The sequence below is a fragment of the Mizuhopecten yessoensis genome, unplaced genomic scaffold, assembly GCF_002113885.1.
Source record: "Mizuhopecten yessoensis strain PY_sf001 unplaced genomic scaffold, ASM211388v2 scaffold5229, whole genome shotgun sequence".
NCBI classification, from domain to species: Eukaryota; Metazoa; Mollusca; class Bivalvia; order Pectinida; family Pectinidae; genus Mizuhopecten; species Mizuhopecten yessoensis.
In genome coordinates, this window is record NW_018405944.1 from 1260757 (window position 1) to 1279671 (window position 18915).

The 18915-nt window shown below is 34.3% G+C and overlaps 1 protein-coding gene across 1 annotated transcript in view; it reads left to right on the forward strand.

Annotated features, from left to right (window-relative positions):
* Nucleotides 1-2891: 2891 nt before the first annotated feature.
* The window catches only part of LOC110450498 (probable G-protein coupled receptor CG31760), a 45212-nt gene continuing 29188 nt past the window's right edge, over nucleotides 2892-18915 (forward strand). The window contains exons 1-2 of the mRNA XM_021498050.1: nucleotides 2892-2996; nucleotides 11951-12395. Of these exons, the coding sequence (XP_021353725.1) occupies nucleotides 2909-2996; nucleotides 11951-12395 (533 nt within the window). The 5' untranslated portion in view covers nucleotides 2892-2908. The remainder of the gene's footprint in view (nucleotides 2997-11950; nucleotides 12396-18915) is intronic.

An 18915-nucleotide genomic window follows, 5' to 3' on the forward strand; every position in this document is an offset into this window, starting at 1 on the left:
ATCGAGGTATATGTTACTACACGGAAATATCGAGATATATGTTACAACACGGAAATATCGAGATATATGTTACAACACGGAAACATCGAGATATATGTTACAACACGGGAATATCGAGATATATGTTATAACACGGGAATATCGATATATATGTTACAACACAGGAATATCGAAATATATGTTACAACACGGGAATATCGATATATATGTTACAACACGGGAATATCGAGATATATGTTACAACACGGGAATATCGAGATATATGTTACAACACGGAAATATCGAAATATATGTTACAACACGGAAATATCGAGATATATGTTACAACGCGGGAATATCGATATATATGTTACAACACGGGACTATCGATATATATGTCACAACACAGGAATATCGATATATATGTTACAACACGGAAATATCGAAATATATGTTACAACACGGAAATATCGAGATATATGTTACAACGCGGGAATATCGATATATATGTTACAACACGGGAATATCGATATATATATGTTACAACACAGGAATATCGATATATATGTTACAACACGGGAATATCGAGATATATGTTAAAACACGGAAATATCGATATATATATGTTACAACACGGGAATATCGACATATATGCTAATATATGTTACAACACATGAATACCGAGATATATGTTACAACACGGGAATATCGATATATAAGTTACAACACAGGACTATCGAGATATATGTTACAACACAAGAATATCGATATTTATGTTACAACACGGGAATATCGAAATATATGTTACAACACGGGACTATCGAGATATATGTTATAACACGGGAATATCGACATATATGCTACTACACGGAAATATCGAAATATATGTTACAACACAGGAATATTGAGATATATGTTACAACACAGGAATATCGATATATATATATGTTACAACACGGGAATATCGATAAATATGTTACAACACGGGAATATCGATATATATGTTACAACACGGGAATATCGATATATATGTTACAACACGGAAATATCGATATATATGTTACAACACGGGAATATCGAGATATATGTTACAACACGGAAATATCGAGATATATGTTACAACACGGGAATATCGATATATATGTTACAACACGGGAATATCGATATATATGTTACAACACGGGAATATCGATATATATGTTACAACACGGGAATATCGAAATATATGTTACAACACGGGAATATCGAGATATATGTTACAACACGGAAATATCGAGATATATGTTACAACACGGGAATATCGATATATATGTTACAACACGGGAATATCGATATATATGTTACAACACGGGAATATCGAGATATATGTTACAACACGGGAATATCGAGATATATGTTACAACACGGGAATATCGAAATATATGTTACAACACGGGAATATCGATATATATGTTACAACACGGGAATATCGATATATATGTTACAACACGGGAATATCGAGATATATGTTACAACACGGGAATATCGAGATATATGTTACAACACGGGAATATCGAAATATATGTTACAACACGGGAATATCGATACATATGTTACAACACGGAAATATCGATATGTTACAACACGGAAATATCGAAATATATGTTACAACACGGAAATATCGAAATATATGTTACAACACGGGAATATCGATATATATGTTACAACACGGGAATATCGAGATATATGTTAAAACATGGGAATATCGAGATATATGTTACAACACGGGAATATCGAGATATATGTTACAACACGGAAATATCGATATATATATGTTACAACACGGCAATATTGAGATATATGTTACAACACGGGAATATCGAGATGTATGTTACAACACATAAACTTTGATTGAAATAGAACAATATGTATCAGTTTTGACCTATCAGAATCCAGGAAATATTGGCAAATTTCCAATAGAAAAACAGTAGTCATGGTACAGATTGCCGTGACCTTATGCAACTATATACAAAAAACGGAATCGAAGACAAAAAAAAGTCTGAATTAAAACCAATCAGAGGTCGTGCATCTCGAAGCAACTGCGAAAGAGTCTACATCTGCACATGCATAATAATATTGAGAAGCTTCTTGGTAATCCCATTGGTGGTTTCTGAGAAAAATGTCACAACACGGAAATATCGATATATATGTTACAAGACGGGGATATCGAGAGATATCCTACTACACGGAAATATCGAAATATATGTTACAACAATGTAGCGGCGGAACGTCGTTTGGGTGATTAAATAATAACAATAACCTCCATATCAAGTGTTTTAAAGCCGTTGTGTTTGATTATAAACATTTGTAGTTGAATTCTTGCCAGAAAAGTAAGAATTATCATTCTAATTTTACCTCTACAGTACAGCTGTTTATGTATAGATGTTTTATATATTTGTTTATGTTGTTTTCATAAAAAATAATACTTAGAATATATATGTTTTTGTCAGATTTTCCTTGTATTTCTTTATTCGTTGTAATAGTAAAGGAAATACTCCTCATACTTTTTGCTTTTGTCCAACGACATTTCGTAATACATATAGACTCTTATATTGAAGCAACTGTCACCCGTACATTAGCAGATTAATGAATAGACAGTTCATTGATGAATAAGCAACTAACGTATATCGTTAACACACGTGTACTGAGGACATTTTTAATAATGCTTGATGTATGAGGGATTGTACCATTAAAGCTAGTTTAATTGGACTACTATGAACTGATTCAACCTAGGGTGTTTTTATCGCCTATTCTTTCCTCATTCAGAGCTTCATCAATAACATCATCATCAGGCAACACTGTACCTGTATCTATCTCTACCCGTGTGTCGCTCTCGCTTTATTACCTGGCAACAGGAAGGTCAGGTAGACAGACGTTACCGCGTGTGTGTATGTGTTCAGTTATCAGTGTCACGAGTATGGTATACCTACTGTTGGTACTGATGCTGGCTACAGCTACAACAACAGCACAAACATCAGGTAAGAAAACCACAATACGAATCTTAATAGAAGAATACCTTAACAGTATTTTTATGTCCAAAAACTTTATATTATACACTTGTTTCTATAAAACTTTACGTAAAATATGTACTGGCTATATGCCAAAACTGTTTCTATGTTTGTCTCACATATATATACTGCTAATTATTAAACTAATGTTTAATTTTTGGTAAAAATGGTTATTACAGAGCAAGCCTATTGATGATAACACTTAAATGTTACGAAAGGGCACATGATCTGACTATTTTTGATGTGTCGATATATGCGGCCAAAAGGGTCTTGATTTGTCAGTTGTATATTGCTGAAATGTTATTAAGGTATTTTGCAAATCTTTTAGTGAACCAGTCAAATTTCGTTTTAAGGCGCTGTGCCTATTCAAACTTACCAAACTCATGTTCAACATTTAGTAAAATAAGTACGACTTAAATATGTCCTCATTAATGACAATAAATCTTACTCTTAATCACTGTCTTCAAACATCATTTATGGCGCTGAAATTAGAGGGTGACCATATCAACTTTTAAGAGTGCTTGCTCAACCTGCATTTAGATATTTTGAAGAAAAAAAACAAAACCTAAAAATAATATATTTTCTTTTTTATATTTGATGCTTTGTTGCTTCTTAAATAATTAATGTCTAAGCATGTTCTGAATTTTTTTTGATGTGATGTGAATGTTAAAATCGGGTCTTACAATCAATGGTTACATACTAATATTATCATATTGGGGACATGCATATATGTAATATCATTGAAATAATTCATTTATTTGGTAATATGAATTATATATGTAATATAACGTTGACGTAAATGGTGACGAAGTCTTAAAACATTTGTACCAACATTATTATATATATCACGTTAAACTAAGTTCAATGTTATGTCACATAATGCATGGTAAATCGTTACTGCAGAGAAGATTGTGCAACATGTTTAATATGCACACGTGACGATATCAGATTTGCTATTGACGAACGAGTGAGATAATGTTTCAGTTACTTAACTACACATTTCATTCAATTTGTGTAAGGACATCTTACCAGATAACAGAGTAGAATTGCGTCGATTAGGCAGTACAAAATGGCATCGCACACGTTACTGTTTTCAAGCTTTGAGTAATTAGAATGTGGCGTCAAATGTTATATGAGCATTCTTTTGATTCAGGGTACTTTAGAATGTAAAAGAATGAAAAATGTTTTACTGTTGAGTACTACTTCCTTTTGCATTAATTTGGTAAAAGGTACTGGTATTTCGCACAGGTGAAAAGTATTCTGAATTACATTTTGAAACTTAGAAACTATGCCAGTAACCTGAATTGAGATCTATTTGAATCTCACCTATTTGATACCACTGACTGCTTATGTAATTTTCCTGTTGAGGATTGTAATAATTTCTTCCTAAACTGTTTTCTGTATACTAACAAAGGCGAATTCTCCTTACCTCCATTTCTGTTCTTAATGACACTATTCCATTTAATACTCAGACTTTTTTATGGATGTCGAAGACGCGATATCAATTTGAATATTCATTAAAGATACTAGGCGCTTTTACTAGATTACACTTACTTGTTTATCTTTTCCACATGACTTTGTGTGGAATGGTACCAGTACATAATTGTACTATGTGCTCTGTCCACCAGCATCATTTATCATTTGCCTATTTTTGTTTATAATCTAGTTTCTGAAACAACATTTTTCAAAACAAATAATCATGACATGCAATTATCAATTTATGTATAATGCATACATGTGTTTTGTCATTACTACAATATGATGTGTGTAAACTGTTTGTTACTGTAAGGAGAGGGCTCGCATAGGCTTTGCCTGTTGCCCAATGCCTTTGTATCGAAGATCTGAACAATAAATAAACTGAAATGAAATGAAAAAAATAAATCAACAGGAAACCATTACACGTCCTCTTTATTATAGACAAATTGTATAGGAACACTAACCTGTGTGGGTTACGTTAATCGCGGTAGGTCGTAACCTTGATGGCCACAGTTCTCTTTCTTTGAGAAATGGTAGGGTTCACTTACGCATTATTATTATTTTGAACTTTACCAAGAGCCCTTAAATTGTTGAAATTCATATAATTAAGGGGTTTGATGCACATCCCTTCTGTTTTAACAGTAGTCTAGACCTATTTGGGTTTCGACTTTTCCGCCCCAAACATCAGCGTTGAGATATGCAGGGACGAGACAGCTGTATGGCGCAGTGTATTACATTTGTGGTATATTGTATCAATTTTTCAAATTTGAAAGGTGCACTAATATACGTGTGATTACTTTAATCTTTCTTTGTATTGCATGTAGCACAGACATTTATATTTGATGTCATGCCGGTTGAAAGAGATTATATATTACATATTCCCATACATAAAAATCAGTTATTTGTAGCAGGTGATTGTGCACTAAATGGAATGTAAGTACATAGTTATAAGGTCTTCACACAAATTCTCTGTCGATGCCATTCTACTGGCTTGTTTAAAATGCCCGTATGTAAGCACATATGCTTGTATGGATTTATAAAAAAAATGTATTTAATTATGATAGGAATCATGCAAACTTATTTATTCAGCCGGGATGTGTATGAATAAAGCAATAATTCATGTTCTATATACAAATTAATTTTGCATTAAAGAACTATATAGCTACAAGTTATAAAGATTAAAAATCGAAAAAACGTTTTTTGGAATCTATAAGTTTTATTTTAATAGCGTGTTTTATCTATAACATTGTAGAAATGTGCTTATTGATTTCTCGGCTGTTACAACGTCATCATGGGAAGGTCGTGAACCTTTTCACCTTGTTTTTATTGCGGAAATATTCATATTGTTTATGATTTTTGATAGCCTGCACCTGGTATTAAGCATATACACGTAGATATGAATTTTGATATCGTGACAAAACTCACCAGGATATAGACATACATAACGTCACAAATGAAATTCGATATACGGGAAACAAGACTTTTTTTGTTAAAGCGATCAGAGTGCTTCCTCGGCTTTTAATCTTTTACTGTGAACATTACTGTTTAATCTAATCTTTGTGTTGGTTTTTCACAGAAACATGCAAGTGCCACAGTGAGTCTTCTTTGTGAAATTAACATGTTGAAAGTGATGACAGTCGTCGCTAGGATCGGATATATGGTTACACCTATGTAGATCAATAACGCTGTAATCTGCAATGCTCGGTCACAGAGTTGAGGTTCTGTTGGATTGGAATATATAGTTATCCGTAAGCCACGTGTAAATTCATAATAATTCAAAGAATAAAATGAAAAAATATTTCTCAAATTTTGAGAGATATCCTACTTCCTTTTCAAGGCTAATATTACACACAGGGACGGCATAATTGTAGACAATGCTATACTGAAACATTAGGTACAAACAACAGAACAGATACATTCACGGACAATAAGTATGAGTTTAACCCTTTCACCCCTAATGGTCTTCAGTGATTCGGAGATCGTAAGCTGAATAGTTTGCATACAAAACACAGACACTAGTGTTCACCTAATAAGGACCTCTCAAGAGCCAACCTTATTGATAGGTCAGGTTGCAGGTGTGAACATACAGGTGAGAGTGCCTTTACGTCTTGTCCAGAAAGGGTTGGGGAAAATTGTAATTATAAAAAATTGAAGCATTCAACAAGTCTCTTATGGTTTTGATCTAAATCTGGTAATTGGAACCAGAGCAAAATGCTTGTTGGAAATTCGGCGAGAATCGTTTATTTTTTTATTTTAAAACCCTCAAGTTGAATTTCATATCCTTTTCCCCGAAGGTATTATGTAACTTTCTTTAAAATTCTCTTTAGAAGTCCGGTCTTTGCACTATTAATCATGATAATGAAACGAAGTCTGGCGTAGAGGATCATAACTGATTCTGTACCAGAAATACACTTAAACGGATCACTTACAAATGAAATAAGCGGTTAAACATTACGAAGTACTCAGTAATTATAAAATCCTCAGTGGTTCTCCAGAACTCCCACCTGGTGTCTAGCGTAATTCCATTAACGTGATGTATATTTTACCATTAATGGAACGTTATTCTCAATAATGTTTTAACTACAACTGAGTTAATGGTAGGAAAGTATTTTAATTACTGATTTCCTGAAGCTAACAGCACATGTTTTCGTTGATTGCAATATTGTCAGCGGAACTCTAAAGTGCAAGAACATTTAATTTTGTCTCAGAATTCTGAAGGTATCTTTCCAACTCTTCGTGATTTCTTTTTATTTCAAATCTTCAAAAACACATATACAAGACTAAATGATGCCAAAAAAAGGACACATTTACATGAACCGTTGATTTTGCCGCGAAGAGATATATCTATACGATGTGTGAGGATGTGAGAGACCGATATACGTGTGCCCGATACCCGAGTTTGACTCCAAAACATTGAACTCATGCACCCCTGAAAACACATTTGAACTCTTCCAATTCAAATGTTGGAATAATCCATTCTGAAATTTCAGAGGTAAATGAGGTATACACACGGGGGTTGTAGCACTGATAATCGCTCTTGACGTCACGCGTCCCCTTATCTAGGTATTTCATATTTTATTGTTACAGTAAATAAAATATGGAGTTTATTTAGCTGGTTACTAATTACAATTAATTAAAATAGCCGCGGAGTTGCACCATTATGATAAACTGTGATTTTGATTTTGAGGTTTTTCTTAGTTTATGTCAGTTAAGACTTTTATATATTGTTTATTGCACCTGTGAACAGCTGTAAGCAACATAATATCATCGTCAAGCTACGGTGAAAATCCTGTTAACAATTAATTGTTACCTGTCACTTGATTATTGCCAACTTTAGCGTATTCATGCATTTTTATTCGTCTTCCGGTCGCCAGCTAATGATAGGATCTTTCTCGATTTTCATTTTACAAGTTTTTGTTCGACAGGACATATTTCATGTTAAAAGGGGAACTTAAAGAATGTTCAGTTTTGCTTCCGTGCTGGTATTAATTCATTCACAGTTTTAAGGGAAAAGAAAGGAACGAAATAGGATAGATAAACTAAAGCAAGGAAACCATGCTTGCAAATCATTATTTGATGTTTCGTTTTTTTGTTATTTTTTAATCAACTTAACAATTGTTATATGAACAATTAAAGAAAATGAAAAACTAATACACAACGACAAAATTCTGAATACAAGGTCACTACAAAAAGACATCAACTGAAAAGATTACCAAAACAAAAGGAAATATAAAATTACCCCCAAGAAATGCGGAGGAAGACCTTGACCTCTAGAAGAGCAAGCAGTCTTGTTCCACATGTTACTGCCGTTATGACTCGTATTCGGTCATCATGTCTCCCATACCACCCTTATGTTTTGTATTGTTTAGTTATTTGTGATACGCAGTGCACCAATAGAGAATCGCATCTATTAAAACGAATCATTTAAAACTGTGGTGTAAAAGAAAGAACTGCCTTCCCAATAATCATCATCCAACAACCAATGTGGTGCTCTTCGTTCGACACAAAGAAGGACCACTTAAGTATACTCGGTTGACACAATGGTACAGGGGAAATCTACGCTCCCAGAGAACTTATAGATTGGCTCTCGTTTTTGTTTTTTTGGGTGAATGTTGTATTTAATTAGAGGGTTTTATACTCACCTGCTTCACGTTCAACAATAGTTTAGAACAATTCTAATTTCCCATTTTCGGCCCCTAGCATCACCGACGAGCACCGAGAAGGACGAAACAGCTGTATGATGAAGCGAAATTAGTTTTAGATATACTGTGTATCTTACCAAAATTAATCGGGTACAATCACCTGTTTGCGTCTGAAGTTCATCTTTTTTTGTAAAGTTTTAGTGGCTCATTCGTTTATGTGTTTATGGATTATCTCTGTCGTTGTGTTGTGACCCCACGACTTTTGTTTCCCCAGTTTTGTGTCTTGTATCAACTAGGAAACAGTTTAATGCAGTGTGTTTCATATGCCGCATTCATTTTGCCTGATTTATTAGTATTCCCTTCAAACATTTATATTAGGAAACCACTGCAGTTTCGCCTATCCATCTTGTTTCACCCTAGTTTAGTCATGATGGCATGTAAACTTAAAACGTTAACAAAATATTGATTTTGAAATCCGATAAGCTGCATTATCTTAAATATACGTGTGCTCTGCTTACCTGAGCAGATTTAAAAGAAAAGACCACGTATGTTTACAGTTATCTGTAATCGGTTCTGGTGTTCGAAGCTAGTTTATAATTTTCAGTTAAATTTAAAGTTAACGAAAACATTTCATCCGGTATATTCTCAAAAATATTGAAATGTGAGTAAAGCATTTTTATAATGATAAAATATGAACATAAACAAAAATCAAGGCCAATATTCAGCCCGTCTAGTTGAACCTGGTATTATTCACGACGCCTAAAGGTGAGAATAATAGATCACAATGTTTACCATAGACAAATCGATTATTGCATAATACAGTTCCCAACGAACGAATGAGAAATGTATATTAACAAAGAAATATCCTTGGTGTGGCGGACATTGACTTACTAAGTATTACTATGCACACGTGTATCATGAATAAACTTCATGCTGAAGTTTAGGTGTTTTTACATACAAAATGATAAGGAAACAGGTAGCAATTTCTGTAAAACTTGTAAATGAAAGAGTTAAGGAAGAAGATCGAGCTCAGGTAAGATGGGTAAATCATCATAAGTAATATTTCTGTATAAAGTAGTACGGAAACAATCCGTACACAACAACAAAATATATTAAAAAATGTATATATAAATATATATTCATAAGGACAAGGTTTAAATATATTGTCACTGTTCTATAAAAAATACATATCGCATTTCATTAATTGTCAATATACGAGAACAAAATTTATACCATATTGTCACTATACAAAGACAACATATATATATAAGAATTTAAAAACATAAAGACGAAACTCAAATTCAACGTTAGTGTAAAATGATAAAAAGAAGAAAAGAGAAAGAGAACACACCGAAATAAAAGGAAAGACATCATGGACTCACTTCCAAACACTCAAACTTCATGCAGTGCTTCCTTACCAAAAGTGCTTGCTTGGGTTTGCTTTTCAGGCCCGAAGATTAAAGGTCAAGGTCACTGTTACTATAAATAGAAAATCTGTTTTCGTGCGATAACTTGAGTTTCCTTGGGCCGATCAAACTCAAACTTCACAAAACATCTTGGATCTACCACTCATCGTGTATACAAAACGCCTTTAATCTATCACTCGACTCACCATGTATTCTAAACATCTTGGATCTACCACTTCACTAAAACTGTATAGACTGGACGGCTTCGATCTACCACTTGACCCACCGTGTATACCTCTGAAATGCCGTCTTACTTTAAATGTTATTGACAACACTAGCTGTTTAACATCATAATCCACAAGTTTATTCGTTTATTTATGGGAAACCATCTGACAAATCATACAAATTAAACTTGAAATTGAGACAATGGGTATCAATAGCAAGTTCCCAGATGATGCCATCCAAAAACATAATCTATGATTATTGCTTACTTTTAACATTTATTCTTGAAATGAAAAGTGTATCTATTTCTTCGTAATCTCTCAGCTTCCAGCGCAGGCGACACATCCTCTTCCGTGGAATTCTTGTTGCGTTTTCTAAATGTTTTTTAAGTGGAAATTTGATATGGTGCAAGCATTCTTATTGTTTAGTACGGCAGTTCTTCATATTTCTAATGACGTTTTGCGTTTTTTAAATGTTTGTTAAGTGGAAATTTGATATGGTGTAAGTATTCTTATTAATTAGTAAGGAAGTTTTTCATATTTCTAATGACGTTTTGAGAATATCATGGGTGCTCTATTTTTCCAGGAGGCCGTGGGGTTTTGTGTAGCTAGAGACATTCGTAATATATTTGCAGAAATTGGATTAAAATCTGATTGTTGTTCTTGATCTTCATCTCCCAAATCTCCAACGGACGGTCATGAAAGTCACCAACAATTTAACACCTGATGATCAAGTCTTTCATCACGGACGTTAAAGGAATTGATGACGAATGTAAAGTTTCATCAACGTAAATTCATATCTCCCAGGTAGGAAACCCTGGATAAGTAGTTTATTGGTTAGGAGGGCGCAGATATAACTGATGATTTAAAATATGATAGGATAAAAGAGTTGCGTAAAAAAAAGGTCAAAAGTCAAGGTCATGGTAAATTTGATTACATTCTATATACGTTTCTCTCGAAATGATAGATAAACTACCATTAAACGCTCCCTACCTCAAGACGTGATGTTGAAGTTGAAAAGGAAAACTGTCAAAGGCCAAAGTCATAGATCCCTTGGTTCTTATGTCAAAACCACCATCACATGACTTTAACTGATGCGATGACGTTGCACCCCCCCCCCCCAAAGAAAACCCAACTAAAACTAATAACAAAAAAAACTATCTAAAGGAGAATAGATTTCCCATCGTATAACTCAAACCCCGTCAATGTTCAGATGACATGGATACAGCGTTTTGACAGATATGTGTTATATTCATCATTTAACCCACAAGAGGGTAGACTCTTCCAGCGCATAGTTTGATAGCCACAATCGCATATATCTCTTTTGAGTAGAGGCACGGTTTGTAATATTCACACTTTACTCGTTTATTTAAAATAAATCCGGACTCCTCTAATTTTTATAATTCACATAATATTAAAGGGGTTTTACGCACCGCCTCATTTGTGTCAAAAGTATTTCAGACCGATTTGTTGTTCCATCTCTTTGTCCCCTAGCATTACCGATGTGTCCTAGGTGTTCCCATTTAGTTCTTCATAATGGATTTGCCGCATAAACATTTTATGCCGATAAACTAAGATAGTCTTTATATATATATTTTTTTATATTTGACATTTACTTTTTTGTATAGTTCAATATGTTTTTGCACGCTATTCTAACAACTGTGTTTCCTCCCCTACAGATCATGTGAAACAGGCCCTGGAATATGTATATCGTGTGGAAAACAGCCAATGTACTGGCGGCACCGAGGAGGTCCTGAATCTGTTCTTCAACAACACGGTATGGAGCGTGTACACAGAGCCCGCCATCAGGACAGCCAACTTCCTTACCGAAGTTATCCTCCAGAAAGGCGATCTCCTCTCACTTACGGACGAAATTCTCTTCACTCTCGTCCGGAACAACATCCATGGCAGTGACGTCCTATTTGGGTCAGCCATTGCCGTGGAAACGGGCGTAACGCAATACGACTCGTTTTGTCCATATGCCTACAAGAAAAACGGAACAGTGTTTGCGCACGACATTGCTATTAATTATAATTACAAATCTGACAGCACGGAGTGGTACCACATCCTTAAGGTCACAAACTGGGAAAATGTCACGAGGACAACCGACAAGGTCAGATACAGGTACGTTATATGATCACGTGATCATCTGACAATGCTAGGTTAAGATAAGTAATTAAGGTCATTAATTAAAAGTATAGATATTTCATCGAAATTTTAAGGTCAACTGATGGCGTCAGTTACATATACTTGAAAACAGTTACACGGTAATATAATATATTCATCAAACACGGTAATCTCAAAGCATGCAACATATACAAAGGGGCATATATTTAGCTTCTTTTTATGTTTATATGCTTATTGCATTTTGTCCTTTCAAAGTATAATTCCCTTTCACAATGTACCTTGATGAGTCTTTAATACGTGATTCAATGGCTACTACAATTCATACTTTTACTTACAATAAAATTGTATATAGATTAGTTGCCACCTGTATATTATTTGTATGGAGTGGGTTCACCAAGACTGTGCCTGTTGCCCAATCTATTTGACAGTATGCTATATTTATTAATAAACTAAATATTGAAATGCAATGTGTTCGCTAACTAAGATAAATTCAGGTATTCCATTAGCAATGTCATTCCAAGGTCATAAACGAGACAATAAATTATAGAGTGTTAAAGACATGAACAAAACAGAATGCGTCATCATGGAGAGGGGATGTCACATGATTATAAGTCACTGCGGGTCACGTGATCCATCAACAATGTCACTGAAAGTCACAAAGTCATTTAACAATGTAAATGAAACACACCATGACCAGCAACGTGTTCGAAATGTATTCATCTTGTTTGCTGAATTTGCAATTAAGAGAGAACAAAATACTACTGCAACTAAAAATACGAGTAAAGTCATGTAAAAAGGTCAAGGTTACGAGGTCACAAGGTCAAATACACAAACACGTCTTGTCAAGATGGCGAGTATATCATGTTATTAAATTTAATTAGACTTTTACACGTACAGTTTGATGAGCCACATGGAAGCTGATACATCGACATCATATTCCTTTGATCTCAAATCAAATCTATATATAAGTATACTTATCTCAATTATAGAGGACTATCTAACGAGCGTAACTGTTTTACTCGACAGTTACAGCGTTGGTCCTAATGAGTTGTTTATGTGCTTGTAACAGTGACCCGGTGGCACATTTTCGCTAGGAGTCATGCAAATACTAATGCAAATATAAAAAAACAATCAGGACCAGGTGAAACTCAAATTAGCATTTAACTAAAGTGTTTGTGAATCCATCCTATATTCATTATCTACATCATGCACTGAATTATACCTGCGTGTGCGTTGCTTGATGGCATACTTGATTTGCTAATTTGCACTTTTAGTTATTAGTGTGAAAGAGCGGTCATAGGTACAATTTAATGCCTTTATATGGTTTTTATCACCTTACACTTAATGTCCCGAGCATGAAAAACAAAGAGTTACCCTACAAGACATCTTGGCACTGCTGCGCCATATGAATGTATTTTTTTCATTTTAAAATATTTTATTAAATCAATCAGATTTAATGGGAATCGAGCAACAGGCAAAGCCTATACAAGCCCTCTCCCCGGAGGAGTTACATCTCAAACAATAGCAATATAAAGAACTATGAATATTTACATAATGAACATGCTTTAGGAACATAAGAATTAGATCAGTGCCAATGATGATAGGAGACACCATACACACGCACATGCATGCATTCATGCATCTACTTCCTTTAGTCAATATATCAATATTAAACATTAGATGTTCATAAAGGTTTTGGTCCAAGTTTAGGTGTACATTTAAGTTTGTGTCAAGCTGTAAATGAGACAGAGATAATAACATATTTTGTCTTTGAGTCATATATCTAAGGCAATGCAGAAAGAAGTGACTCACATCTTCATTATTGTAACCACATACGATTTCGAAGTTAACATACTATTATGTTAAAAGATCTAGTCCCTTCATATTCAATAATCTTAGTACATATATCTTCATTATTTTGGGGTATGGCATGATGAACAAGTTGTTTTATGAGTTCACTAATAGATATCAAATTATAATAGTTACATTCAGGTTTATTCCACAAGACCATTATGCTAGGAAAGAAACTGTTGAAATATGCATCAGATCAACAAATTGGTGGTTCAAATATACGTTGATGTCGGACATGATGGGTCATAGCTTCATTGCTGACTATGTAAGGTTCAACAAGTTCAAAAAGATTATTTAAAAAAAACCAATATATGCTGCTGATCCTTTCTACGTTTCTTAAGACTATCCCATCCAATTTCATTATAGATGATTTCATGACTAGTACCTCTTCAGAGACCAGAAACTATTCTAGCAGCATCTGGCTGGATAGATTCAAGAAGATCTGATTCAGTTTGATTACAATTATTCCATACAACACTAGCATACTCAAGATTTGGACGAATATATGACTTGTATATCATTTCGAGAGATTTCCTTTCAACTTTGTGTTTGAGTGACCTAAATATATGCATCTTATTACATGTATTATTATATAAGAAATTGATGTGATCAGACCACAAACCATGGCTGTTAAAAAAAATACCCAAATGTTTATGCTGTTTTACATTTACCACAAATTTGTTAAGAAATGTGAGATCAGGATGCATTTCATCTGCATTTAATTTATTTGATACAAGAAGAGCTTCTGTTTTACTACGATTAAATATGAATGTAATGATCGTATCGGTTCTTTAGAAAAGAGCTATAGCGGGTTGCTATGTCTATTTCCCAAAAGCTATGATCCTCTAGTGCGCGCATTCAACTGTGCACTGTTATGACGCGTCCTCCGGTATTAGTATACAGGTAGCTCTATCGGAATCCCGTGTCTCAGAATAGATCATTGTAAACAGACATATTAATGGCAGTGGCTATTAAAACATGCGTTTCACGATAAAGGCACAACAAAATGCTTATTTCGCGTTATGCTGTATGAAACACATGATTGTACAATCATTACCAACAATTTTGAAAGGATTTAATTTTCATAATTACTGTCTACGTCATGCCGTTACCTGTTTTCTTAAAAACACACATCTTGGTTTCGTTCTTCCCGCCCCCTCCTGATTTTATGCTGCAGTCTTTCTGCATTTAAAACAAAAGCGACCGTTCACGACGATGATTTTTTCCGTATGTTTGGTAATATCCTTTCGATAATAACAGTTCATTTGTTTAGCTTTGCCTATTTTTATTCTGACGCAACAATCCCATATATTTTATATTTCGGCTTCATTTGTTTGTGTTTAATTAATAAAATCAAATGCTGGTACCAATTGGAGAAAAAAACAATTCATAAATATAATTTAAAATGATGTCCTAACTACAAAGCGTAGCTGTACTGTACACGCGGACAAGGAATTGTTGACATGATTTCATAGAAGATAAATCATTAGGTATGATTTTAAAATATCATCAATAAAATATTCCATTGATTTGAGGAATATGTATCACTTAATTAAGGAAAATGATCACATGCCTTAAAAAAAAAGACGAAAAAAAAGTGTATCTGAACGTGGGTTCGGACCTGCACCGTTAATCCTCTATCGAAGTTATGAGAAACTTGATCAACCATAGTTTTCATTATTTTCAGCACTTTCCCAAAGGTGGACCACTTTTCCGTCATGCGATTTATTTTTGCATATTACATATCACGGAATCAGAAAGTTTATTCAAAAGTTGGTCCTCGGATGGGAAAGTATTGAAAGTATTTTTTTAAGTCAGGGAAACTCCGTCACTTTCATATATATAGTGAATATAGCTATATTTGCAGTAATATATCAACAATTTCGAATATCTCAACAGTTCAAAAATTCATATTCAATTGGTTTTATATCTATTCCATGCATTTTTGCTACTAAAATGTATTTACCCATCAATATTTTTTTCCGTTTTCAAAAATGCCGACTTCGGGAAACATGGGCAATTTTCCGCCATAGCTGTTTGTTGGGTTCGTGTTGCAGCCATACCTATGTAATCATGGGTTTGTTCACTACCAGAATGAGATGTACTAGTAGTTTTGTACATCGACATTTCAATTGTCCTACTGAATAAAAGGATACACATGAACGCCTTATGGGAATTCTAGAGGGATAAGTAGAGGTCCGCAATGTACGAACTACACTAGGCTTTCTCTCTATAATTCGTGGTATATGTATTGCGAAGTTCTTATGTATCGCTTTATCACAACCTAGTTCGTAGGTCGTCTCACAAATTATTATCCGTGGTTATAGGGCCTTATCAACCAGCCAATATCTTTCTCAACTCCCTGGGGAGCATACAGTCGGTACTGCCACTTCGGCTCTCACAGCTAGCATTCAACAATGCCGGCACTGCCCAACCACATATTAATTTACAGCTAAGTAGACTGGAACAAGCGGAGTAACGTGTCTTGCTCACAGAACACAGTGCCGTGACATGACCCGAACCTGCAACTCTTCGGTCGCGAGCCCGGCGTCCTACCACTAGACTACCGTGCCCCCTAATATAACGAACATCGATACAGTATGTACGGATTGGTACGAACCTCCGGTAACTAGGCATTGTATGAAATTCGAATTTACTAACAAGTTTTTAGATTCCATTAACATCAGTAATATCCTCGAAGCCACAAGTCCGTGAAAGCTAACATAAAAACCCGTGATTCAGATACAAAAGCTATCTATTAGTACTCTTTACATTTTACATAAGTAACCAAAACACATTGCTTCCAAGCTTTTCAACGACAGACACACGTAAGTTCAGAAAAAAACATTTGAATTCAGATGCTTAAAGATGATTTGTTCAGCATGTTTTTGTTTAACATCTCCATGCAACTATTGTCCAGCTGGACATGTAGTAATTGGTGATCTACATTTAGTATCCCTTGTTTAAAGCCACGGAAGAGTTTAAGTGAAGAGTTCAAAGTATCGAGAGACTCCACTCTAATTTAGAATGTGATTTATTTTTGAGATACGCATTAGTTTCATGAAAGACTATACCAGACAGTAGATATAAAACGAAAGACATGTTGAATCGGCATCGATTTTAAAAAGAATTAGTAATTAGAAACCAGGCGCAAACCTATGATATTTGCCCTCTGATGACCAAACCACAATAAAACAATCTTCTTAAGTATGTGGTTGTGTTGGTAGACAAAGTATATTATAACTTTACCCTGGTCTGCAGGCTTGCAGACTAAGGAAACCTTCCCTGTATATCTTCCAATTCTATATTGAGATTGTGATGCTCGAAAATCATGCATATGTGTCACATTCTTCTCAAAATTTAGTTAATAATATAGATACATATGGTCTGTCTCGTTTGTATTGGGTTTTTTAACTTCACAAAACTCGCTATAAACACGTTTAATCGCTTGCTCTGCTAGTTGGTTAACCAAGCCATTATCCGGACTCCTTATTATCATTCTCAGCACCATTAAATCAGGTTAACAGTCGTACTATGTAACTGTATACTCCAGAATAGGAATTAATGACATCTATGAGATATCTAACATTCCATTAAATATATCTTTGGATTAATTGATACATGACATGTTAAATTGAAAAAGAGATATCTCTTTTAAAATGTGGTTAAAGATAAGTTCATCAGATTTCCGTAATAGATGTTAACTGCTGCTGTTACAGTGTCTGAAATCAAAGAGTGACAAGGAAATTAAAGCCAGACCGTGAAAGTTTTTGAAGTGTTTGAAGTGCCACGATGATTAAGCCTTCATTATACTAATCAATGCAGAGCTAGCTTCCTCAAAGGCTTAAATAACCATCATAACTTGTATCAATTTAGCAATCTTTTAATCAGTTTTCTTACATGATTCGTTCAGTGACGCCTGTTCGACGGCAGAACGTTGTTTTTGCCTATACAAATCTCACAAATATCGAATACATTTCTGTCTTTGTTCAACAAAGAATTGTACAGCTGCTTGTACGGGGTAACAAAAATCTCACTCGGTAAACAAACTATGACCAAACAAGTAACGTACCTTGATATTATAAATACGGGATTTTTTTGTTATCAAATATTGATATGAATTTTCTTTTGAAGGAAACGTTTCTTGTGCATACAAGCCCCTTTAATTGACGAAAGGTTGCTATTTTTGTTGTTTTCTTTCAACGTTTTAGCGATGAATATATCCTCGCTTAGCTTAATGAAAAGAACAAAGGTTTCTGTCGAAGATAAATAATAATTACAATAAGTTTATATAATAATCCTAATTATTTTGTAAATGACCCTAGCGACTAAACAACGACTGTTCTGAGTACATCTTGACTAAATTAGATGAACAGACCACATGGGCTTTGTGAACAATGCTTACTTGCCGAAATAAACGCAATTTAAATTCCAATTTAATCCGCCTTGCTACTTCCAGTCGCCATTTTGTAAACAGGACCTAATCTCGAGCTGATGCGCGTTTGAAAGAGTTTAAAGTATTGCAAAGCTTCTAAACGATCGTGCCCAGAACATACTCTCTAAGGATGATGTTTTTGATAAATTTACTATCAGTTATTTACTATATTTCTTTTCTGTATCACTTTCATTAATTCATAAAAGAACAAATTTATTTTTTCCCCTTCAA